Here is a 27,660-nt window from a genome sequence, read left to right on the forward strand (position 1 = left end):
TTAAATGAAATACCTAATTTTGTTCAAACCAGGCATTAGTTCATATTTCAATTCAACAGCCAAAATACAATTCATTGTGACAAACAGCCTAAATATCAGAATATATATACCAATCTATTTGCATATATCTTAAATCTGCTTAAAATGTCTAACTTAAATTTCTTTATCCAAATCTTATTAGTAAAGCCCAATTTATACTTCTGCGTAAAGTGCTCTGCGTAGGCTACGTAGAGACTCTGCGTCGACGCAGAGACTGTCGAAGAGCCTCTGCGTCGTCTCCGTCTGCACGAAATATTTTTTAAGTGTCCGTCACTCCGTCAAGGGACTACGGAGACGGCAAGAGCTACGATTGGTCCTCAGGACAGGCTGAGCTAAGCTGCTCTGTGCCGGCTCTCAGTGCGCTCCGGGCGTCCTGACAGAGGCGGAGCTGATCCCCGCCGCTAACGCCGCTGCCGAACTATAAATACGTCATATCTTAACACACACAGCACATGTTTAGACCCTAAATGGCCAATTTCTCGCCTCAAATTATCTTAAAACTGCGTTCCGTGACACAGAAAAGTGAGAAACGGACACTGTTTCAACAACAACAGTCTTTCTCTCTCTTTCTTTCTCGGACGCCATTGCTCACTGTAGCCAGAAGCACAACAACCTTGCGCAGCGACCCCTACTGATCGGGCGGGAAATTGCAGCGAGTGTCCGTCACCACGACGCAGAAGTATAAATGCTCGAGGCGTCTCCGTGGTGACGCAGACGGATAACGCATACGCAGTCGGAGAAGTATAATGTGGCCTTAACTCTCCACATTTGAATTGTATGTGTAGCTTACTTACAGTGGCTTTAATCCTGTTTTTTTTCCTTTTCAAAGTTTTTGGGAGAGTGAGGTTTCACACCACTCGGGGGTAGTGAGCAAATGTCAGAGAAACATGATAATAGAGTAACATATAGATAACCACTCCTACTTCACAGAGAGTCTTCAAGTTACATTTCTCACTAAGCCAGTGAAAAGTACACTGCTCCAAATCACAACAAAAACAACCACTCTCACTGCACATTGATTTCCCAATTGCCATTTACATCATTATTATTATTCATCACTAAAATATCACCAAAAATTGATATACCGTTAATCTTCCTTTTGATTTTAACCTAATCAATTTAATCAAACCAATATGTCACCACCTTGAAGCAGAAAACAATTTCCAAATTCGCACATTTCACTTTCTTTCTACTACTTTCTCATTGAAACATTTTACATACATACGTTTAAATATCAACACACTTCAGACACCCTCAAACTCTTCAAGACACTCCTCACATTATTTACAGAGACACATTCACACATACACTCAAAGTTATTTCTGCAGTGTCTTTTCCTATTAGCCAGTCAGTTCTGTTAGTGGAGTCACGGATTCGATCAGGGTAGTCATCCACTATACCTATATCAAGTGTATAAAAAAAAAGCAATAATTGTTCTCCACTAATGTCTCAAATTATCAGAAGATATTTATTTGGTCAGTATGTGTTCACCCAAGGCTTTGAGAAGAAATAGAGCGTCCCCGATTTCTCCTCTCTTGGTGATTAATCTGAAAACAACATAGCGTCCTATGCAGTTCCCCATGACCTTTATTATCTCCTGAGCCTAATTGTAGATTACTTTAATAATTATTATTTTTTATTCTTAATCATAATTATTATTTTAACCCAATAGTGACTGGAATGTATATTTCAGTTGTTAGTTGGTAACCACTTCAGTCATTTTCACATCACATCAACAACATCCATCAACACACACTCCTTGTCTACAATGAGACAAAGCCATTTGCAAATGAAACCAAATCTTATCACACCTTCATTTACCAACTATTTCCATTTATCTACTGGGCCTTTCAAAGCACTCCTGAACAGCTTGAATTCTCCCATTCATTCATTCACATTCATGCTCTACATCAGGGGTGTGATGGAACACAGCAGTCCTCACAGAAGCTGATGTATGACGTCACAGCCTCTGTGTACTCATCCAGACTCTTGGTAGCAGTCCTGAACATGTCCCAGTCGGTAGTGTCAAAACACTGCCTGTAAGCAGGAATTGGGTGGACCATGACGTGGTCAGAGGGTCCCAGTGCAGCGCGGGGCACGGCGTGATAAGCATCCCTGACTGTGGTGTAACAGTGATCCAGAATGTTCTCCTCTCTGGTCGGGCATTTAATATGTTGTCTGTGTTTAGGGGGTTTGTGAGTGAGATTACCTTTGTTAAAGTCACCACGGACAATAACTAAAGAGTCCGGGTTGGTCCGCTCCAGCGTCCTGCACGTTGGCATGCGTAGGCACCAACCAGAAAGAATGAAGCAAACTCGCGGGGTGAAATAATAATAAGTGACCACAAAGTTTATTTTCATTACCACATTCACACACTTTGTGGGTGTGTTCTCAATCTGACTTCACGACCCCCCACAGACAAAGTAGGACAAAAGAAGATCCCCCCCCCAACACACAGGAAGATATGTTTTGCCACAACCATTGTGCTAAACTGTGAAACTGTGAAACAATAGCAAATTGTCCCTTGATCTTAGGTCACTACAGGTCATACTTTTACATTCATTTAATACAAATACAAAATTTCCTTAACACATGACCTGCTCTTTTCCTGAATTATTTGTTTAAACATATCTCCCAACCCTACATTATACCCTTACCTATGTTTCCATCTGCATTTAAATTACAGTTTACCAAACACACAGGAATAACAGACAGGCAGGTGATCAAAGGACGGATTATTATTTGTATTTTAATCTCACAAGCCACTGTTTTAGACTCACCGTATTAGCGCCCAGTGAGAAAGAAACCACAGTGGGTCTCTAACACCGAGGTTTGTGTGTCTTCAACATTTTACAGCTACTCAACAGTCTGTGCGAGTGGTTTAAACTGGTCTGTTATTTCATTATGTATCATGTAAAAAGGGTAACTCATAGATAAGGCTCCATATAAATATTTGTAGACATCTGGTTATCTCTACGTATGACAATGTACTTCCTCATACAATGAGATATTACGCAATCAACCGTTTGATTTTACGTTGCTTTTCATTAATGAATTTTTACTGATCTGTAGATGCATTTATTTTACAGATGTAATAACTGATACACTGACAAACATTATTAGCCTATATATTTTCAATATACTAGATTAGTTTTTTGTCATTGATGTGTGTTGTGGAGAAAAGACAGAGGTGAAGAATTACAGCCTAAATAAAGCAAGACAAAGTTTAAATGCACAAGTTACATGTTACTCAGCAGTGGAGCACAAGTCATTTCGACCAGTTCTTGCACAACCATTAGCTTGTGCGTGAGCGTGTGTGTGAATGTGTGTGCATCGACAAAAAGATTGTAGCCCGGGCTTGGGTCAACATAACTTCTCATAAAAACATATCACAAAACTGTTCTTGGCAGCCAAGCTGGAAACCTCCTATTGATAATCACAGCAAAAAGTTAAGTGTACCCTTAACATTATGATACTATTCAAACATTAATGCTGTCCAAAACTCTTGGAACGACAGTTTAGTTTATCTCCCTAATAGTATCACTGTCAAACACTTGGCGAGGACTCTGTTCTTTCGTTGGCTCCAGTTACCTTATATTGCTGCTTCCCTGATCTTTTGTCCTTTTCCTATAGGTACATTTCCCTCCACATACTCCACAAGTGTGAAATGTGTGCCTTCGAAGGCAGTTGGTCAGATCCTAAGCACCAGGGAATGTGTCCCTGAAACGTGAGCCCTGCCATTGGTCATAAGTTCTTGTCCTCAGGGTGATCGAGTTCATACGTTCCTGCCTCAGCTGCAGATTACCAGCGAGTGGGAACTGCAGTCACCACAGGCAGTCCTGCATTTATCATCAGTGGGTTAGACAGGGAAGGCACCATTAATGAATGCCACTCTAGCATAACTATTAGAAGAAAGTGTGAATCGTTTTTGTTTTTGTCAAAGCCTATGAGCAAAATGGGTGGGAACACTAACTAGTTGGCAACTGGTCATGAAGCCACCTGTCTGAATTCCCATTTTGAAGCCTCCAGAATCAGAATTTGGCCTAACTAGTTGAAAATATACATTGTGTACAGTTCTCTCACAAGCAGAATCAACACCCTGACGACATTTCATTCCATGAGACTTGATGCTGGCGTGAGAACTTATACTGTAATTATTGATTTTTTGACAAACTATTGTATTGAAAATGTGTACCTACTGGAACAGGGACAAAACAGAGTAGAAGGGGATGGACACACACATGCAGGGGGTGTCACATATCTGTATCAAAGAGGCATTGTTAAAGACGTCTGAAGAAGTGTTTCAGAGGTTTCTCTTAAAAATTGAGACTGTATCAATACAGCAGAAATGTCTCATACTGGGTCAGTCATATTGAACTTTGTGCATCTCAGGAACATAACTGATACAACACAATGTACTGTTATTTGTATTAAAACACTGTTGATATGATATTGATTTAGTTACAAAATGTTATGCCATTGTTTTCTTTGTGTATGCACTGTCGATTGAAAAACCCTAACCCTTGTGTCTTCACCCCCCTCCCTTTAATCCAGGAGACCCAATCAGCCTCTTGGAACCTCCTATCACAGGGGGCGTACTCAGGTTTTCATTTGCACCACCAGACATTCCTCCTGTCCCTCACTCGACTGAGCTCAGTGTATCAATGAGGAGACCTAATAGCACTACCACTGTACCTGGGGTTGGAAAACAAACACAGATTCAACATCCGTGGAGCATCAAGTGATTTTAGGCCGGGTAACACGTAAGTGGGAAACCTGCTGAAATATTTAATGTCTAATCCAAATTGTTCTATATCAAGTAGAGTCAGAGACAAACAAACTCTAACTCTAACATGCAACTTTTCATTACACTCAAGACTTGACATTTTTGGATTTTGATGATTCTGAAAGGCATAGATGAGGTTTTTTGAGGTGGGTGTGTTTGAGACACTTGTGTACACTCTCAACAATAAGGGTTCCAAAAGTGTTTTTCTACAAAGGGTTCTTGGTAACACTAATGGTTCCAGTAAGACCCATTTTGATCCAGAGAACCCTTTAGAACCTCTTTCCTGAATTAAGGGTTTTAAAAGAGTAAAACACTAAGGGTTCTCCTATGAGGACAAGCCGAAGAACCATATATGGTTCTATTTAGCACTTTTATTTCTAAGTGTATATCTAATGTGATAGACAACTCAGTGCACTGCTTGAAGAGAGTGTAGTGAGACGTGGTTACGTAAAAAGCAATTCACACAATCATGCCTATGTCTGTGTTAGTTAACAATGTTGCAAATATATTCTTGTCAAAATGTGAACTGTGAATTTGGACACAGAAGTTTGTAATCTTTAAAAAGTGGTACTGCAAATAAAAGGTTTGGGAAACACTGTTAAACATAAAAATCAACCATTTAAATACATATAGGTTTTGTTTTTGGATTTTTTCTGAACTGTTTTGTTGGTGTGAGACTTAAAAGCTCTTGGTTTGCTGCCTGAGGCCAACCTGGAAGTAAGAATTCAAAAAGAAGTCTATGCGAAAATGAATTTACTTTTCTTGTGATTTCCAACATGGTACATTTCCATGAGAGGTTTATGATTCTTCACTAGAGTACGACGTTATTTTGGTTCCATTTAAAGCAAATTAGATGATACAACTCGTAATGTATGAATGGACAGTTGCAGTCTCTTCATATACCTTATCATTACACATGATGACCTTTGATAACACCAATGAAAAGTTGTTGTAACGTGTAAAATGTGAGCGTTTGTGCTTCTTTTGGCCACTAGTGGGCAGAAATGGATGAAAACGGCGCTAGGGAGAGGAAGGAGTTGCAGAATGGACCCAGCATGGATTCTCCTGCGAAGGACAAGCAGGCTGTGAAGGCCACTGTGCTTCAGAAAGATGTGAGTGAGAATATCTCTGTCTGTCCCATTTACATGCGCGTGTTCCTGAGAACGACTTTAGTGCTAGACTGGAGACTGGGGGGGGCTAAACGAGCTGATAATCAAGCTCGTTTAGCCCTGAGGTGAATGGACACATCTGTTTTGTGGAGGAAAAAAAAGAAACACATTGAAATTTAATTTAATGTGACCTTAATTAAAAAGCTGCAGCTCAGTTAAAGGAGACCTTCATTTTCATCGATGCTCAGCTAGATTCAATATAGTTTCTTAATATATGCTTCCTTGTTTCTATTATATAATTGTGTGTTTACAGTCTTAGAGTGACTCAAGGTTACATTTCACTGTGTGTTATATGAGTGTAATGATGCATGTGACAAATAAAACCCTTGAACTTGAACCCTCCCCTAAGTCTTTTATGGTATTTCAATGAATTCAATTCAGTTCAATTAAATTCAATTAAATTTAACTGAATTAACCCATGTATCACCTCCATACAACTCAGCATGCAATTAAGGTTACATAAGTTCTTTTCACACACACACACCAAACAGATGCAGAATAACATCAACAGCAGCAACTCAAATCACCAAAAGTTGTCTATTGCACCTTTAAGTTTGAGGAGTTTACAACACGGTCTGCAATCTAGCACTTCATGGCTGAAAATCAATAAAGATAACAAGTGAAAATTTAATAAAATAAAATTACTTACTCTTTGTCCTGTGTGTGCTTGGTCAGGTCGGTCTGCTGAGTGGCATCGGTTTTATCGTGGGCAGTATGATCGGATCAGGCATCTTCATCTCTCCCAAGGCTGTTCTGCTGTACAGTGGAGCTGTGGGACCGTGCCTCCTCACCTGGGCTGCCTGTGGCGTGATTTCCACTATGGGTGAGAAGAACCACCACTTTGTTCAGCATCACAGCGGTGGTGGTTATGTTGTGTCAAAGGTCTAATAGTCTTGAATGTAAAGGAGTTGGGTAGGAGTGCTCGGTGTTTCTATAGAACATATCCACAGGATCGTGCTGGTCCTACGATGCATGAGAATCTGGCGGCGGTTGAAACTAAAATCACGGCTTGTTGATGTGAGAAACTAAATCTCTGACTTGGCTCTATGTCAAGCTTAAAAAAAAACAAGATTGTCTCCCGCCTCTTTCAACGAAGCTCGACCAACCTTATGGCCGTGTAAACACGAATATGCCTTGGAGCTTTTCAAAATTGTTTTTAGCTAATTATGCTTATGTATTTAAGCTGAGACCATCTCTTGAGAAGATGGCAGAGGTATGAGAAAGTGTAAAAAGGCAATGCATGTTCCCACATTCCACAATTGTTCCCGATGATTAAGCGTCCAGTTGCTATGGAAAACACTGTGCCAGCATCAGAAAGCTACATCCAGAATGCACACAAGCTATAATGGGGCATTGGAATAAAGTGGCTAGAAGTAACAACAACTATTAGCCACTAGAGGGAGATACCGCTGGTGGAAAAAATAGCTAAATTTGAATGGAAACGAATGAAAAATAGGCCCACATCTGTTGTTTACTGATGTTGGCATTTTCAGGAGGAGTTATCTGATCTCATTCACTAGTGTCAGGTCTTCTTCAGTAACATATGATGCACAAATACGTAAATTATGTCCCCATTTAGAGGAAAATAGACGATAAAGCATGAGTGAATGACAGCTGGTGTCTGAGTCTGCAGGAACTTCCAGTTTTTCGAAGACTTACATGATGCCAGTCAAATCTCAAGGCTTCAGAGTGGGAGTCCAGGAGTTCCCCCTTCAGACGCAAACAACCGATTTATGGGTCTTTATGTGAATTTATGGGGCTTTAAAGTAAAGTCCATAGAGTGTGACTGCTGCTGTAAATTCACATAACTGTTAAACTTTACCTGATGTGTTTTTGCATTTATTGATGACTCTTCATTATATTCACTATACATGTTTGATTTGCACATTTGGCAAAACATTAACCGACATAAAAACGTGTCCGTACTCATTGTAATCAGGTCACTTGTTTCACAATGGTAATCTTTTTTTATCTAATTTTATAGGCTACACCGATTACGGATAATGTTATTCACACAACGTTTTAAAATGCATGACTTTGAGTCAATGTGTCAGAGAGTTGATCAAACTTAGTCCGCCTCTCTCTTCATGTGTTTGTCGACGCAGGGGCGCTGTGCTACGCTGAGCTTGGCACCATGATCACCAAATCCGGGGCAGATTATTCATATTTAATGGAGGCTTTTGGTCCCATTTTGGCCTACCTCTACTCCTGGACCACTGTCATTGTGCTGAGGCCTTCAGCCTTTGCCATCATCACGCTGAGCTTTGCAGAATACGCCTCCACTCCTTTCTACCCTGGCTGCACTCCTCCCCCCTTTATTACCAAGTTTCTGGCTGCTTCAGCTATATGTAAGTTGAAGTTAATGTTTAAGACAGTCAAATGCACATAGTAATGGATTTAATTGTTCATAAAACTGAACTGGCTACAAAAGGTGGATGTAGGTCAGTGGAAGATCATGTTGTCCTTCAACGGGAAGGGGAGTGATTATATACTATATTCTACGTGCAGATGTGTCCCTGGGCAACACAATTAACCTCAATTTGCTCCTGGCAGCTGTGCCGGCATTGTGCGAGTGGGTAGGACAGATGTGTGATAGAAAAAGCACTGCATATACTGAATACTACCTGTCCAATTCTGTTTGTAAACAGTACACTCTTAGAAATAAGGGTTCCAAAAGGGTCCTTCTACACTCTTAGAAATAAAAGTGCTAAGTAGAACCATGTGGTTCTTCGGCTTGTCCTCATAGGAGAACCCTTTTTGGTCGAAGTAGAACCTTTTATAAAAGTTCCACCTGGAACCCTTAGTGTTACCAAGAACCCTTTTAAAATCCTCTTTTCGGGAAATGGGTTTTAAAGGGTTTTCTGGATCAAAAATTTTGATTGAGTAAGAACCATTTAATGGTTCTTAATAGAACCATTATTGTTACCAAGAACCCTTGAAAAACAAATGGTTCCAGGTAGAACACCAGCCCTTGTAGAAAACACTTTTGGAACCCTTATTTCTAAGAGTGTACAAAGGCTGAGGTTCTACCTGGAACCATTTGCTTCTGAAAAACTCTTTCCCAAAGAAAGGGTTTTTCAAGGGTTCCTGGTAACACTAATGGTTCCAGTAAGAACCATTTTGATCTAGAGAACCTTTTAAAACCCCTTTCCTGAATAAAGGGTTTTAAAAGGTTTCTTGGTGGAACCTTTATAAAAAGGTTCTCCCTGGAGCCAAAAAGGGTTCTCCTATGAGGACAAGATGAAGAACCAGATGGTTCTACTTAGCACTTTTATTTCTAAGAGTGTACGTGCACCTTATAAATATGAGGTACCGTTTGTAAAGCAGCATATGCTGAAAATAACTGCAGCATTTTGTCACATTTAGCTTCAAACGATGTTTGAAAATGTGGTGTGAATTTTTGAGAGTACGTTTACAATATTTGGTCACATAGAAATGTATTAAATAGTTAAATCTAAATATCAAATGTTACACTAAATCTAAATCTAACATTAAACATAACATAAATCTCTTTAGTATGATCTTTTCCTGATGTTATTTTCTTTAGCTTATTGATTATTATATAATCATATCAAATTATATTCTCTGGTCCATCTAGATATGGTTGCGGTTTCCGAATGTAGCACAAACAACCCTAACATTTAACAAAGTCACTCAAATCACCTTGCTTTGCCATTTTGATGCTCGGTTGGAAGAAGTGGTTGATTAGCGTAGATGCGCTTTATGAAATGTTTGTGAATTTGTAGTTGTAGAGCGATGTCCTTTGAGTCATCATAAACTCAAGAAAAGCACTCAAGCTTCTTTTCTTTTTTTTAGCTCTGTGGAGGATAAAGTGGTAGAAGATTGATGGATGTATGATTAATAGAAACTCTGTGAACTTCTGTTAACCATCAAAAAGTAAACAGCAAACTGACATTTAAGCCCTCAAAGATAGTCCACCACCGACATGTTTTTTTCCCCCCTTTTTAAGTTATTTTCCCTTACTGTAATAATCCTAACGGCACACTCAACATGGAACCTTTGTCATTTCCAACAACAACAACAAAATTTCGTCTTTGAAGAAAATTCTATTTATTTGTAATGTCTAACTTGTAATTTATTTTTTTCTTCTCAGGTGTCATCGTCTCAGTCAACTGTTTTAGTGCTAAACTGGCAAAATATGTGCAGAATTTATTTACTGCAGCTAAACTTTTAATCGTTTTTATCATAACGGGGGCTGGAATTGTTCTGTTAGCTCAAGGTGGGTTTTATTGTCCTTTCAGTTTATTGTATGTTATTTGATGTAATTTTTTAAAATGTTTTTTTATGACATGTTGAACAACATATTATTATATATATATATATATATATTTATTACATTTTCTTTGTCTTTTTCAGGAAATACTAAGAATTTTTCCAATGCATTCAGTGACACACCACCGTCTTTTGGAGCCATTGGTCTTGCGTTTTATAACGGGTTATGGGCCTATGATGGATGGTAATCATTAATGTTCTCCTCTTTAACATGATGCACAGGGTTAACTCTATAAAGTAATGTATTTATGAGGCGAACTGTGACCTAACATCACCAGGTGTCAGTCTTCCAGATGCTCTTTGCCTTTTCTCCAAGCCTGTGGATTCAACCTTCATGTTACCTTAAGAAAATGACATACAGTATATAGTTAAATGGGATAGCTGAATTCCCTTAGACCAGATTTTGTGTTTTGTGAGCACAGTCATGTACTCAACTTTGTGAATTAATCAACTTTCACATCATTCCAATCCAAATGCCATACATCACAGAATTGGATAGATATGAAAACAATCCCAGCCACTATTCCCATGTGGGCCCTATAAGAGTTATATTTGGGCTGACAGTATCGGTTCCAAGCTGGTTTGTCCATGGTTATTCCAAAGATAAGCCTTATGGGGCCCACATGGACATGGTGGCTGGGACAAAGCTGGTGGTGCTGGTGCCCTGAGACGTTTGCACAGTAATATACTCATTACATACTCAGTATGGCTCATGTTCATTCCATTGTTTTATCAGGAATCAGCTGAATTTTATCACAGAGGAAGTAAAAAACCCATACAGGTAAGACTAAAGTTTCAACTTTTGTTCATACTTAAATGTAATACTTGATTTTTAAGTAGCAAAATACACAACTTGTTTCCCTCTTAACTGTTGTTTTGTGGATTACTCTCAGGAACTTGCCACTGGCCATTATTATTGGGATCCCCCTGGTTTCTGTGTGCTATGTAATGGTCAACCTTGCTTACTTCACTGTGATGACCTCCACGGAAGTGCTGGTGTCTCCAGCTGTTGCTGTGGTAAGGAGTTGAAGTCATTTCATTGAAGTCACTGCCACCAGAGAAATGTATATTTAACAGTTTAGGGGTGAGATGGTACATGTGATATATATTTGTTTAGTGTTACCAGATGACTGGGGAAGTGCAGCTAAAGCGGTGAGAGATACAGCCAAGAATATGCCTGAGGAATGGAGAAGAAGTGTAGTACTACCGTGTTGTGCAGAACTGTAGTAATTAAGTTGATCAGACACACAATGAAGACATGGGAAATAGTTGTTGAAGCTCGGTTAACGAAAGAAGTGAAGATCAGAGTAGGAGTATGGGTTAATGCAAATGCAAACTAGTATATAGAAGTATAGAGGAGACCAGAATGAGTTGGACTGGGTCTTTGTGAATCTGGAGAAAGCTTACAACTGGGCACCATGAGATGAGCTGTGGGGAGTGGCAGAGCAGTATGTGAGGGTGGTGCGCAGGACATGTTTGGGGACAGTGAGACAGTGTTGAGGTGTGCAGGGATCAATGGGGATGGACAGGTTGACATAAGAGCTCAGGCTGGAGTTTCTGTGGACTATGTTGTTTGCAGATGATATTGTAACCCGCAGTGAGAGTAGGGAAGAGGTGGAAGAGAGCCTAGAGAGGTGGAGGTACAGTATGCACTGGAGAGAAGAGTAATGAAGGTTAGCAGGTGCAAGACAGAATAACTGTGTGTGAATGACAGCGAGACAGGTGGTGCGGTGAAGATGCAATGAGCAGAGGTAGTAAAAGTGGATGAGTATACCGGAGGTCAACCATCCAAAGCAATGGACAGCGCACAAGAGATGAAGAAGAGAGTGCAGGCGGGCTGGAGAGGGTGGAGATCTTGTGTTATCATGTGGCCTATATGTGTGCATAATTAAATTTATGAGACAACATGTTGGTGTAGTGGTTAGCACTCTTGCCTTTGCAGCAAGAAGACCCGGGTTCCTGGGTTCGAGCCCGGTTTGGAACAACTTCGGAACAATGGCCTTCCTGCGAGGAGTTTGCATGTTCTCCCCGTGTGTGTGTGGGTTTTCTCGGGATTCTCCGGCTTCCTCCCACAGTCCAAAAATATGGGATATGGGGATTAGGTGAATTGGTCACTCGAAATTGAACGTAAGGTGTGAGAGTGTGAGTGAATGGCACCCCGCTACCTTCCGGTGGAGGATAAATCGGTAGATAATGGATGGATGGATGGAGACGGCATCTGCCTGTGTTATTTACTGTTTCGATCCCTTGCTTGAGCCTATGCTCCCTCACGCCTTCAGCGCACAATAGCCACCTTATTTAATAAATCTTGTGTTGTGTTGAAACTTGGCGACAATTGTGCTTCTGGCACCGAAGAGTGTTTTCAACTTCCTTTGAATCCTTATGTACGAATATCCTGGATTCTGTTGCCCCTTTTTAAAACCAAGCTAAAGCACTTTAACAGCCATGGGTAAATGACTCACACGTTGACATGCTGAGAGAAGATGGAAAAAGACAAGCTCCACATCTCTTATCGAATTCTGCATGATTGCCTTTCAGTCTACCAGAGAGCTGTTAAAGTTGCTAAAAATGGAGCATATGTCTAGTCTAGTTTCCAATAACAGCCACAAGCCCCAGGTTCTGTTCAACCTTTTCAACTCCCGCGTAAACCCATGTGATAACTCCCCTGTGGATCTCCTACTCTCTGTGACAACTTCCAAAACATTTGGATTGATAAAATGTCTTCTCTTTGGCCAGCTACGTTCACCGCCATTACCTCTTACTCATGCTTCGTGAAACCTTCGTTTGCCAATCTGTCCTTGATCATTTTGTGCCAATATCCCCTTCCACACTTTCTGACACAGTTATGCATTTGCGGGCTACAAACTGTCCTTTAGCATCCCTTCTCGTCTCCTTAAAAATGCCTTTGACACTGTTGGTCCAACTGTACTTGTTTTAATGAACACCATTCTTAGATCACGGTGTGTTCCAGCTGCTTTTAAACACTCTGCTGTACAACCTCTGATCCAAAAGTGAGCACTTTGAGGTTGAGGTGAGGGTCAGGGTTGATGTGTGACAGAAGGGTAGCAGCACAAGTGAAAGGGAAGGTCTACAAGAAGGTACTGAGACCTGCTATGATGTATGGCGTGGAGATAGCTAGCGGTAGTTGAGCTGAGGTTTTTGTTGGGATCATACTCGAGCGACAACTCGGGTTGAACGGGTTGGAAATAAAGTACGAGAGGCAATGTTGAGATGGTTTGGTCATGAGCAGAGGAGAGATAGTGATTATATCAGACAAAGGATGTTGACGATGGCGATGACGATGACCACAGAGGTTCATAGATGTTGTTTAAAAGGACATGAGAACAGGTGGTGTAACGGAAGAGGACCCAAGGGATGGATCAGGCAGATGACCCCCTGTGGAGACCCATAAAGAGAGAAGCTGTAAGAAGATTAGTAGTAGTAGCTATGCAATTTAGTGCATATATAATTCATGATTTGCATACCTTACATAACCATTACTTTCTATATGTGTATATGTGTAATATGAAATAAGTAATTGACTAATATAAGTAATACATTTGCAGTGTCTTGCCTCCCTAGCCCATTGTTAAGTATATGGTTTGTACATTTTAGACGTTTGGAGACAAAGTCTTTTATCCTCTGTCTTGGATCGTACCACTTTTTGTTGTCTTCTCCACAATTGGTACGGCCAATGGATCCTGCTTCAGTGGTGCCAGGTAAAATACAACCATCATATTATCAGTGAAACACAAATGATAAGAATATGTGTGTGGGGTTTTTATTGGTAAAACAATGCAATTTTGAATATAATTGTTATTAGAGGCGGGAAAACCGAAGAGTAGTGGGTTGAGGAACAAATGAAACATGACAAAACATATTTCTGTCTTTCTCTTCCCACAGACTGACGTATGTTTCTGGTAGAGAGGGCCACATGGTGAAAATTTTATCCTATATCAGTCCAAAGTACTATACGCCATTACCTGCTCTCATACTGAACGTGAGTCCTGCACATTTAATGACCATCTGTCTTTTTAATGTTAGATTTTCCTGGTGTGTGTGTTGATTATGTTTGCCTGAAAAAGCACATATAAACAACAGAAGCTACTCTTGCGCACTACATTTGCTGTGTATTATTTTACATCACAATTCACTAAGAATACTTAAACAACAAAAGTAATGTCAGGCTAACCCTGCAACCACTGTGGTCCAAACAGCAAAGATTCAGTATAAAAGCCAGATCTTAACTTAAGTTCTTTGCACAAAATATAGAGTACAATATAGAGCTGAGCAATATAAATATATTAACTGGAAACAGTCATAAATAGATAATAGTTTATTTTATGAATTTACAATAAGACAGTGTGTACAAACCTATTATAATCTATCCTGAAAGATTTCAACAATGGTATAAAGAAATCCTGAAATCTGTATTCATGTCTCGATTACCACTAAAATCTAATATTCTCTCTTTTATAGTCTTTATTTATTCATTTGTGTGCATGTCCATTGTTGAGTGTGGATCTGCTCCTCCACATGTGAAGTTCCTAATGGAAAAAATAAAGTACCCGAAACTTTAATTTTACCTTTTGACTACAGAAAACACAAATACAAAAATATAACTTCCAATGGGACCTAAAAATCCAATGTGTGTGGTTAGAACATTTCCATATTTCTTTTCCCCTCACTGTTTTGTGTAACTTTTTGTGTGTGTGTTTCAGGGTGTTTTGGCTATGTTCTACCTTATCCCAGGAGACATTAGCACCCTTATAAACTACTTCAGCTTTGCTCAGTGGATGTTTTACGGTCTGACAACACTGGGACTCATAGTGATGCGATTCACAAGGAAGGAGCTCCACCGACCAGTGAAGGTGAGGCTTTATTTTAAATTTTAATTTTATTTTTTTTAACAGGGTACAGGTTTCATTTCTATTTTCTGTTCTTTTCCCGACGGACAGACAGACATAGTTAGATATCAAAACTTCAGACAAAACGCTGTGAAAATGCAAAATATGGGACATTTAAAGGTTCAGCGTGTGATATTGAATTCTGTATTGGCAGAAATTTAACATGCTACTGATCACAACCCCTGGATTTTCTATGGAATTTATTCAGTTTGCACTTTTGTTTTCTTTACCTTGAGCTTTTAGTTCTGTCTCTGGTTTCTTGTTGTCTTTGGTTCCTGAATTATTTTGAAGGGGACATATTATGCTAAATCAACTTTTTAATCATTTAAATGCTTATATCTGGGACTCTGGAGGCCCTATCAGTCTGCAAAGTGTGAAAAAGATGACTCACTCATGTTTTTGTGGTCACAATGAGCTTAATTCCTGCAATTGTTGTCTCGTGGAGCTCCGCTTTGTCCGTAAAACACACGAGAGTGCTGGCGAGGGCAACGGTATCTGAAAACTGGAAGTCCGCGAAAAGTTCTATTCTTGGCTCCACAGTGCAGCACAGAGTTCTACACAAACTTCCAGCCTCAGAGGATTTATCAGTCCAGTGGACAGCAGAGAATTGTGTAGAGCTGATAGTCCTAATCATATTTCAAAAACTTCACATTACAGCTTTAATATATTACTATGAATAATTTAATCATGAACATTTTTTGGAGCTGTAAAAAAAACCTTGTATCGATATTTTAAGCAAGGGCTTTTTGTCATGAAGACTTCAACTAAGAAATTAGAGTGGAAAATTGGAGAGAGTACTTGGTTATCTTACACACTGAACCTTTAAATGTAATAATAATAATAGTAAAATTTAAATATTTGTAAATATAGAGTTTACTTTACTGTATATAAATCTGTAATAATCAATACAAATTCTTAAATTGAAATGGTATTCTGTTTCCTTGTGTGAAAAGTCAAATCTTAACACTCTGTGATATTTTCAAGGTTCCAGTTGTCATAGCAGGCCTGATGGTGCTGGTGTCTGTCTACTTAGTGCTGGCCCCCATCATCGATAAGCCAGAAGTGGAATATATCTACTGTGCGGTGTTCATGTTCAGTGGATTTCTACTCTACTACCCTTTCGTTCACCGTAAGGTCAAATGGGCACGCAAACTCATGAGTAAGTTTATTTCTCATTTTCTTTGCTGAAGTTCCGGAGGCAAGTTTCAGAAATCAAGACACTGATATATTTCTTTTGACTCTTGGCAATCAGTAGAAAGTAAAATGTTCAAAAGGTACAAAAGATTACGGCTCAGGGACGGCTCCACTTTCCACACCAAATGTTTACCAGTTTGGTTCGGAATACTTTTACAGGATACTTCTGCTCAAATTGTGCATTTAGCAACGGCCACCATTGATAACATAAGGTTGTGGAACTTTAGTTCCCTTTAACTGGTGTGAATGTAGACAATGTAGCCTGAACAGAAGCATGCTAGTTCTTGCTAATGTGTGACAGTGTCAGGTTGTGCTGATGCCATGATGAACCATGGTGTAAAAGTGACATCAGACGTGCTTTCTCCTGTCAGGGCCCATTACTATTTATCTCCAGCTGCTGATGGAGGTAGTTCCTCCAGATAGAATGGAATGAAAATGGACAGAAGAGGAAAACCACGATGACTTATGCTGCTTGTCATGATTCACATTGTGCCTGGTTCTGGAAAGGGGCAAATCCAATCCAATCCGCCTGGAGTCAGAGGTGGAACTGGGTGTGTTTGTGGACTGGTGCGACAGGTTATTTCTACTGAATGTTTTTTTTATTTTTATTTTTTTTATTTTTTTAAAGGTGCATTATGTATGTAATAAATCAATCAATGAATCAATCAATCAAATTTGATTTATATAGCCCACAGTTTAAAAACACAGTTTGTCTCACGGGACTTCACAGGGTTGGTAACATCCTCTGTCCTTAGACCTTCGACCAGGGTAAGGAAAAACTACCAGTGAAAAAAGGTAGAAAGCTTAGGGAGAACCACAGATGAGGGATCCACTCCCTGGATGGACAGACATGCAGTAGATGTTACCCAAAACATACAATACACAATAACAAAGAATAGAAAGAAAAAGTCTTTAAATGGCAGGATCCATCTGGATCACTGGGTTTGTCGCAGCCTGTAGCGAAGGTTGTTGTGTTCAGTGAAATCTAAAGCAACTGGCCGTAAAATCCTCCTAATATGTCACAGAGACTCAGGAATAATGTTCATATAACAAACCGAACTCAACAACAACAGTACAGATAAAATATTTGCATTAAAAAAATATTTTGCGGACCGCAAATCATGTTTATGTTTTGAAATCATGTTTCGCCACCTACCGCTGTCTACCAATCATTGCAGACAGTAGAGTCTCAGCTGCTGAGCAACCACGGGTTGCCAGTTACGTCTGAGTTACAATGGCGGAGAAAACGAAACCTAAATGACCTCGGTATTTTGAATCAGAATGTAGTAACCGTTTTTGGCCACATTCTTACATATGGCGCCTTTAACATGACAGCGAAGTCTTCCATAAATAACTACAACTGTTTGTAGTTTGATGGGATTTTACTTCCACTGCTCTTAACATCAATACTTGATGTTATACTGACTCATGATAATGGAGTCTATGACAACAATGCCAAGAATGACATTTATCTGCGTTTGAAAGGGGAATGTTTTAAAAGGGGAATGGATAAAGAATCTGAAAAAAAAAAAACCTAAGCATTTTTTTTTTCTTCTAAATAATATTTGCATATAGAACATGTGCTTTCTTGTTTTCCATTTGTTTTTCAATAGTTTACATTTTATATTTGTAATTTTCAGCCTTTTTGACTTTGCCTTTTTCATTGTATGGGACCTTGTACAGTTGTGAAGTGTACTCCATAAGACACACACAATAAATAAATAATATAAAACAGACGTGCAAAATAAACATGTGATTACAGCAAATATCTCTATCTGACCTTTGATTTATAAAAACTGTTAATGTCATCTATCATGAGGTATAACTCAAGAATAGTCAAATGTGATGTCGATGTATATTAGCATGCATGTGCTTGCCACTTCAGGTAACTGATAATGAATGTATTATTCAAATAAATACCATTAGAAACAGCAGAGAACATGACTTTGATTGCAATCACTGCAGAAATCAGAACAGTGCGATTGAATAAAATCACACAAAAAAATGGCAGAGCCTCTGGATATTACTCTTGTCCAGCACTCGGTGGGAGTTGGGTCTTCGTTGCCCTCTAGAGCCTCTTCACACATTAGGTTGTTCCCGACGTACAAATCCTTAGAATGCAAGTGAAGCTTTTCTCCAATAGGTGCCAGTAAACGTTGCTGTAATTGGCTTGACTGAACGAGAGGATTCTCAGAAGAGCTGCTCACTCACTTCTGCCAAATTACACTGGAACTGTCTGTCGAAGCAGCGTGTGGGTTGTGTAGCCAGACGTGCTTGGCTCAGTTTAAATGTGTGTGGTGTTTTCAGTAAAGAAAGCTGTTGTCTCTCAACAGGTCCCACGTGAAGACTGAATCTTTTTTCACAAATTCCAGGACTCTGCTGGCACTAATCCGATCAAAGATGAGATTTTTTTTTTTTACACATTGCTGTAAAGATGAGCACTTACACCCTGTTTCATCATCAGGTACTGGGAAGAAGACTCATCATTTGGTTACTGGGCAGAAGGAAGTTGTTTCGGAGATTTGATTATTAAGTGAGTTGACCAAAGATGGAGTTTCCTGGAGTCAGAGATGAGTTAAGTTGAAAAGCTTTATTGGAAGCAGCTCAGATCTGAGGAGAACTGAGACAATGCCAAACATAAAACAAGTATGTTAACAGTTGGGCATCCTTGAAGAGACGAATTCTGCAGACAACAGTGCTATACCGAGGTCGCTGTGACAACAACAGTTTCTGCAGGCGCTGTCCTGAATTGTTTAGGCTTGTGCTTAGGAATGGGGGGAGCTGATAACTTTAGAGAAGGCCGAATAATATTTTTCCCTTACAGAAGTAATATTCAGACTTTATCATTAAAATGGTTTAGTTTTTGTGTTTTATCAGAGCCTCGGATGATGCAAAACAATGCTGCATTCAGTGTCGTTTGAGTTTTAGGATTGATTACAAAATGAGTCAACTTATGTGACTCAGTGATAATACAATGTAAGTCCCTGCATTCACATCCATGTTTAATGTGCTGCTACACAAAGTAACATGGAGCCACTTTAACAACTTAAATCATGCCTTAATAAAGTTAAGTATCTTTTATCTGTGGTTCCAAACCAGGGATTAACCCTTTAAGGTACGCACCAAGAAAAAAGCAAATTAAAAATTATTAATTTGCATTTTCTTATTATTTTCTTATTTATTGTATTTACCTATGATAATAATAACAACAATCATTATATTTTTTTAATTAGACCCTACAGTATTTCAGAAACAGGCATCTACCAAACCTGGTTTGCTTAATTCATAAAGTACAACATCCAGAACAAGTGACATTAAAGTGTTAGTGTGTTCAGCTTGATGCATTTTTCAATGAGATATAGTGACTTAAAGGTGAAGTAAGTAGTTTATAGTGCCATCTAGAGGAGAGGCTGAAATTTACAACAAAGAACTGCTGCTCTGCTCACCCCCTCCCTTCCCTGAGCGCTACGGTGTCCTCAGCCGGTCAAATGTCGTCCTCGTCGTCTTTCTCCGTGTCAGCAGATGAGGTTCGTGAGGTGAGGGAGAGGGCGAGCTACCTCGGCCGTAGCAGACGAAGCGGAGAGAGAGGAGGCGGGACTTCCGCTACAAGTAAAGAGACGCTTGATTTGTTCTCTCGCATTTTTCCTTACAGGCTCCGGTAGAAACATGGCGTCTCGCTGCTAACAGTGGCTATGCAACCGCGGCCCGCGACCATGTTATTTTACATGACTTTTTGAAACACTACGAAAATGAAACAAAAACTATTATACAGCGACTAGACAATGCAGGAGCACATAATATGTATAAAAAAGTGGATTTTGGGTTATATAAACCCATAAATACTACACAGTGTCCCTTTAAAGTGTGGTCGACCAAATGGTTGAGTAGAACCTTAAAGGGTTAAAAGGATAATTCTGGAATAAAACTTTGGATAATGGGACCAACTAATAACGCTCAGAACTCTCGGTTTAGTAGTATCTCTTTAAAAAAAAAAAAAAAAAAAATAGAAACAGAACCTAAGGAACAGGAAATGACATCAGCCACAGAGGCTACTGGGAGCTAACAGCAGTTAGCATTTGGAAAAGTGATCATATGCAGGCTCTAGCAGGCACATTGCTGTCATATATAACATGTATCCACTGGACAGATAAATCCTCTGAGGCTGGAAGTTTGTGTAGAACTCTGTGCTGCACTGTGGAGCCAAGAATAGAACTTTTCGCCAACTTCGTGGACTTCTGGTTTTCGGACACCGTTGCCCTCGCCTGCAATCTCACGTTTTTTATGGACAAAGTGGAGCTCCGCAAGACAACAATTCAAGGAATTTAGCGTCTTGTCACCTCCCAGTGAGCGTGGAAGTCAACATTGAGTGTTTTATCTCCCGTATTTAGACTGAGAAGGACCACATGAGTGAGTCATCTTTTTCCACACTTTGCAGACTGACAGGGCCTCCAGAGTCCCAAATGTAAGGATTTAAATGATTAAAAAGTTGATTTTGCATAATATGGGACCTTTAAGATGTCTACAAAAGTAGCACAACAAGAAAGCTAGATACATCTTATACAGTACATGAGGTGGAGGGAGTCAACGAGACACAGGTGAATCTTATGAGGGCGGGGCAGACAATCAAGACTGGAGGGAAAACACACGGGGGCAGGAAGTGAAGTGATCTGAAACGAGAGGAGAGGTATGTTTCAAAATAAAACAGGACACATCAGAGAAAGAAAAAAAATAAAAGTGACCTTAAGGGAATGCAGACATGTATCAAATTGTGCCAAATTGCCTCAATCTTACACTGGGTTTGGGTTGTTGTATGATATGTAAAATGTATAATCATAACACATTTTAGCTTATCAGAATACAACATTTTAATCTGAAAATCTGTGAAATAAATATATAGTGAAAAGAGACTATGAAACACAAAAAATTGTGTTTTTTTTAAGTAAAAATACTGTCAAAGTTACAAAGATTATTTTATTACTTTTTTAAAGTATTATTTTTTATTTGATAGTATTGGTCATATATTGGTGATATATGATGTTGGTGTGTTATTCAAATGTGTTAATAATGAAGTGGTGGATTGACTGAACTCAATGATAGGAATGTGCACATTCTGTCAATATACTCATGGTTTAACACGCACACACATGCACACACACATGCACACACACACACACACACACACACACACACACACACACACACACACACACACACACACACACACACACACACACACACACACACACACACACACACACACACACACACACACACACACACACACACACACACACACACACACACAGGGAGAGCAAGAGAGAGAGAAATCTCCTCATCTCATTAATGGATAGACAGCTCTGATGAGAACCCATCTGCATATCATTTTAATCACATTACTGTGCTTTTCCAATCAGTTACTGAATTAGCATTTGGTTTAGATCCTCTCAATCATTCAGTGACCTTCCCAAAAAAAACAAAAAAACCCCAGTATGTATAATGTGTCACTAATGAACATATGCTGCAAATAAAGTCTCTGATTGTTCCGATCTTTTGGGAGGATCAGACAGTGTTCCAGACTTCAGGGAGTGAAATGCAGGTTTTACTGTATTTGCACCAGGAAAAAAGTTTCAGATTTAACTGAAGAACTACTCAGCTCACTGATGTTGGTCAAAAGTCAGAGGTACAAATATAATTTTCCCTCCAAACAGCGACGACAAAATCGCTTTATCAAGCAGCAGAGGAGGGTTTTGTCAGCACGACCCGTTTCCTCCATTGGAGGGCACACTTGAATAAGCAGTGACTGCAGAGTGAGCCACAGCCATTTCACATCCACCGCCGATCCTTTGGCTTTAGAAGAGGATGGTCACACAGGCACACGGTTTCTCACATTTGAGGCTCCCTTTTGAGTGATTTTCAAATCTATGGCACACTCTATCCCTGTTTCAAACCATCTGGCACCTTGAATTGCATTTCTCCCTCTTCCCGCAGTCTCACAAAGTTGCCCACTGATGTTAAAATAAAATAAAATAAAATATATAAATAAATGCATTTCTCTGTTCAAGCAGCTCCAGGAGTGGATGAGCTGAGCCCAAGGTGCTGAGACTGCTGCTGATAAATTCTTAATAACATGAGATGACCTCTGTTTTATCTGTCAGCTTGAAGAGGTTTTACAATTAAAATGACTTCTGCGATGACGAGTTCATCACTCAGTGCAGAGGAAATTAATTAACCTGGAGATTGGAGGGTTTTGTTTTTACTATCATCCCTCCTTTCTTTTCTTTTTTTGAAATAATTCTCATCTTTTTGCCCCGTCCATCTCTTTCCCTGTCTTCTCCTCATCAAACTACCTCGCTCCTGCTTTTGTTTCAATTATTCTCCCTCTCTGTCTCTCAGTGCACTATTTGGCTCTTATAACAGATTTTCTCTGTATTTACTTTGATCTCTCCTGCAACAGCCTCACATTGGTAACTTTTAAGGGATAATTCAGGTTTTTTTTCAAGTGGTTGCGCGAGCTATTGAAACACAGACGCTCACCCAATAAAATCCATGCCTGCTTAAGTGTAAGAAATGATCAGAGTATGTTTGCAGCTTCCTCACCATTACCGAGTCTTTAAATCACAACACACAGGAGTTGCTGATCCACTGCTGCCTCCATAAGTAACATCTAATGTGTTCTTGTGTCGCTGAAGTTCCAAATCTTGTATTTGGGTTTTCCTGAGTAAAACAAACTTACCAAACAAGGCAGCAGTAGACCAGTGGCTCCTCTTTCCCAGGGAACTTTAAACATTTATTTTCTTTACGGACTTTGGCTGCAGCCATGCAACTATATTTTTTATATTTTTTATTATTAAAATTGATCTCCATCCAGATGAGTGTTTAAGTTCAGTTTGTCGATACTAATACGCCAAAAAAAGTACTGTATATCATGTGACCATTCAGGTACGCTGGACATGCGCACGTCAGTCTCTCCAGGAAGTTGATTCCCTAATGAGTACTACTACGACCAATGGGAAATAAGAACGGTGAATAAGACCAAACACCAGGTCAATCTGAAAATAGTCGAGTTACAGCTGTTTAGAACCGATCAAGAAGTGAATGTGCGTATATAACTTCATCACTGTTTCCAAAAGTCTTCCAAAAGTTTTTGGCCGTCTTTACTAGAACACGGACTAAGAGATTTAAAACAGAAACGGTTCGCTAAGCTAGCAGCATTTTTACATTTCTCTTGGCTCTAAAATGCCGGGATAGTGTGGATGACATGCAACATGTGTAAGTGATGCTCAAGCATGTCTTGAATAAACCTGGAGTAATAGACTTTTTTTTTACAGCAGATATTTCTTTAAACACTTTTAGAAATAAGGGTTCCAAAAGGGTCCTTCTACATTTGCTTCTGAAAACCCTTTCCTGAAGAAGGGGTTTTTCAAGGGTTCTTGGTAACACTAATGGTTCCAGTAAGAACCATTTTGATCCAGAGAACCCTTTAAAACCCCTTTCCTGAATGAAGGGTGTTAAAAGGGTTCTTGGTGGAACCTTTATAAAAAGGTTCTACATGGAGCCAAAAGGGGTTCTCCTATGAGGACAAGCCAAAGAACCTTATATGGTTCTACTTAACACTTTTATTTCTTAGAGTGTATAGGATGTTTTTTTCAGATTTTTTTTTTTCCTACATACATATTTTCTGGATGTGTTCCAGTAAAGTAAAACAGAAATAATTATCCTCTATTGTCGTTATAGCTAGTTATTGCTAAAATAACAAATCTAATGGTGGATTCTAATGGACTTCTGCACAGTACTGTATGTCGTCTTCCGTGAAGGACAAATTACAAGTTTGAATTTTATTAATTAATTGTCAACCGCGTTATCCTCCACATGAGGGCCACTGGAGCCAATATCAGCCGACCTAGGGCGAAAGGCAGGGTACGTCGTGGAGAGGGCACCAGTCCATCGCAGGGTTCACTATCACATTCACACCTCACACCAGCCAATTTAGAGTGTCTAATTAACCCCTGCATGCTTTTGCACCAGAGAATCTGGAGTAAAGCCACACCCGAAACTGGACGAAAATTGGCGAATTTCTTGCTGTGAGGCTAAATTTCAGTTTCTGAATTTCAGAAAAGACTAATATGGCGAACATATTCTTAAGATATCTTTAGTTAATCAAGCGTAGATTTTATTAGGCAAGCCCTTTGTAAATTGGCTAAAATCAGTTTTTCTTCTTCTTCTTCTTTTACCCTGCTGGCAGCCATGTTATTAATGAGAGCGAGTCACTGAGATGGTGGCAAAAAAATGGCTTCAAAAAACCCAGAACTCTCTTCATTTGATCAACTTTTCAATCAGTAGCTGATGCCATCTCACCGAGACTTGCGTGAAACTGCAGCTCCTACAGTTTGTTGTCCGCGACTGACATAATACAATATTAAACACAACGTGAGGTATTTATGCTTGCATGTTTGTGTGAGCAAATTTGCATGCGCACGTGTGCACGACTCTGTGGGTGAAAATGTGAGCGATCAAGAGTGGAATTCAGCATGTAAAATAAATAAATATACAAATAAATAAATAAAACAGCGCTGCTTGCTAATTATGTTGCTGTGCATGCTCCGCTCTTGCACTCGCTATAGTTTCTGGCTGTTTAGCAGCGCTTTGATCAGCAGGCTGCTTCCTGGCTTCCGCAGCCTGATGCTCGGGTGGCTCCACTACACAGACTGCACACAGTCAGCGGCTGAACTGTGTGTTTAGGAATATATGTGGGGAAAAAGAGCAAGAAAGGTGACACTGAGAAAGAAGTACACAGGCAGGCGTTGGTAAAAAAAAAAAAAAAAAGATTTGAGGGCGAATATTTTGTTTTGGAGGAGGCGTTTTTTTTTTGCCTTAACTGCTTTTAGTGGCTGCCTGGCAGGAACCTGTCTGATGTTTATCCTGCCTGTGTACTTCTAAACTTTGCCTACAGCCACTGCTGCTTCACAGCTCAGTTATGATCTTTCAGGTTCTTGTCATAAATGATTTTCCTCACCTGCCATTCAGGATTTGTGCAGCAGAAAATGCCACAATGAATAATAATAAAAGCATTTGTACAATGACATCATGTCATTTTGTTCAATCGACACAAACCAGGTGCCGTACAGTATAGGAAGTAAAGATTGTTTTGGTAAACTGCAGCAAGGAGAATGAGATGAGAGACTGACCTTGAAATAATTTAAGGGAGGGATCAGCTGTTTTCCAGGCCAGATTATTTGTATTATTTGGGTTTTATTTTTGGAAACATTAGTACCCCTCAGTCATGTTCATATCACATATTCTGTCAAAAAAAAAAGCCAATTTCCCTGCAATCCATAACATAGTTTTGGCACTTATCTCGTTAAATTGGGTTATCCTGTTGTCTGACATACCCACCGAGAGCAAAGAAGCTGTGACACGTTGCTTGACCTCCAGTCAATAACAACCGGCGTGTCTATCTCGGGGATGGCATTAAAAGATAAGAAAGACTTTCATTTATGGACAAATGTGTTCACATAGATTTCCCATACAATCTATTTACAGCGCGCAGTAGAGAGCCCGCCTCTCAGAGACGACACCATGAATCACCGCTCTATATCGACACGTGGTGTAAATGCAGCTGCGTATCCGGCGTATACGACACATGATGGATGTGATTTGCCACTGCAAATAAAGCTATTATTTCTGCATGAGTATGGAGAGGTAACACTTTGGATATTGGTAGGACTGTACTCGGTTACCCTAAACATACACTCTTAGAAATAGGGGTTCCAAAAGTGTCCTTCTACAAGGGCTGAGGTTCTACCTGGAACCATTTGCTTCTGAAAAACCCTTTCCCAAAAGAAAGGGTTTTTCAAGGGTTCTTGGTAACACTTTTGACCTAGAGAACCCTTTAAAACCCCTTTCCTAAATAAAGGGTTTTAAAAGGGTTCTTGGTGGAACGCTCCAAAAGGGTTCCAGGTAGAGGGTTCTCCTATGACAGGGGTGTGCAACCTGTGGCTCCAGGGCCTCATGTGGCTCTTCAGCCACTCTGCAGTGGCTCTTTGTAGCTTGATAGAAAAAATTAACTTTTCATGTTTTTCCACACTTTTTTGTCAAGATAAAGCCATAAATAAGAAATAGTGTTTTGATATTTTTTGCATGTCACATCCAATTTAAAAAACCTCCCCTGAAAGCCATTAAAGTAATGTGTGCATGAAGAAGTTTAGATGCACGTACGCCAGGCAGGATTTCTCAGACATAAACTACACAAAATAATTTTTATTTCATGTAAAAGTCATTTTTCTACTCTTTAGAGGTTGTGACTTGTGATATTATCTTAATTTTAAGGAACAAATTGTGGCTCCAGATTCATTTCATTTAGGTGCAGAGGGGACACAAGTGGCTCTTTTCATTCTAAAGGTTGCAGACCCCTGTCCTATGAGGACAAGCCTAAGAACCTGAGTGTAGCTACAAAACAGATTGTCACCTTTTCACCTATGACAGGGTTATATGATGATGTCTGACAATTTATTAGTGCTACTCCTTTGATGTGAGCCATGGGAAAATTAATCTGGGAACTGCCCCTGTGGCAGAAACTCTGTTTAAGGACCAGGCCTTCAAGGAGCAGTTCAGTTATAAGAAGATTTTCTTTTTTTATTTGCATCTCTATAGCACTGTGGTGCTGTCCCTCAGTGTGAGGAGTAAAGCCTGCAAAGTATCCCTCTCCTCTTATCCCTCAGCGGATAAAAGCGGGGTCAAGAGACTGCCGATGTAAGCTGTCATGCTGGATCTGAGGCGAAATACAGGCTGTATACATATCAAAGATAGCCCTCATGACAGCACTCAGCGTACGATTACATTATTCCTGGCGTCTTCAGTGAGCTAAATTCACTAACCCGTGTTTGATCAAGTGTCTAATTAATTCTTTAAGTTCTCGTGTTTATTGCGGGGGAGAGGAGGGGGGTGTTGGTATGTAAGGAGAGGGGATCTGTCTTTGAAGTGTTCTGCAAATCTCCAGAGGAAAACCGAGCCTGAGGCCGGACTTTTAGAGAGAGAACCAACCACCGCTTTTCCGACGTGGGGACAGAACGGGCTTCTTTGCACAGTCGTGTTTACTTCACTGAATTACGCACAGAAATATCAGAAATAAAATGTCATTAGGTGACAAAATTGGACAAAGACTGTGCCCACGGTTGGTGTAGTGGTTAGCACTCTCTCCTTTGCAGCAAGAAGAGGGTTCCTGGGTTCGAGCCCCAGTTGGAACAACTTCGGAACAAGGGCCTTTCTGCAAGGA

General features: G+C 39.8%; 1 protein-coding gene across 1 annotated transcript; it reads left to right on the forward strand.

The window, feature by feature from the left end:
* Window positions 1-5,829: 5,829 nt before the first annotated feature.
* slc7a9 (solute carrier family 7 member 9) lies at window positions 5,830-16,821 on the forward strand (the record flags this gene model as incomplete). Its single annotated transcript, XM_083900974.1, has 12 exons — window positions 5,830-5,937; window positions 6,670-6,817; window positions 8,100-8,342; window positions 10,109-10,234; window positions 10,372-10,471; window positions 11,024-11,068; window positions 11,181-11,304; window positions 13,903-14,006; window positions 14,191-14,287; window positions 15,009-15,158; window positions 16,179-16,353; window positions 16,760-16,821. The coding sequence occupies 12 exons, from the start codon at window positions 5,830-5,832 to the stop codon at window positions 16,819-16,821; spliced, it is 1,482 nt and encodes a 493-aa protein (XP_083757100.1).
* Between the last annotated feature and the right edge of the window lie 10,839 nt (window positions 16,822-27,660).

Source organism: Microchirus variegatus (assembly GCF_963457635.1).
Source record: "Microchirus variegatus genome assembly, chromosome: 14".
Classification (NCBI taxonomy): Eukaryota; Metazoa; Chordata; class Actinopteri; order Pleuronectiformes; family Soleidae; genus Microchirus; species Microchirus variegatus.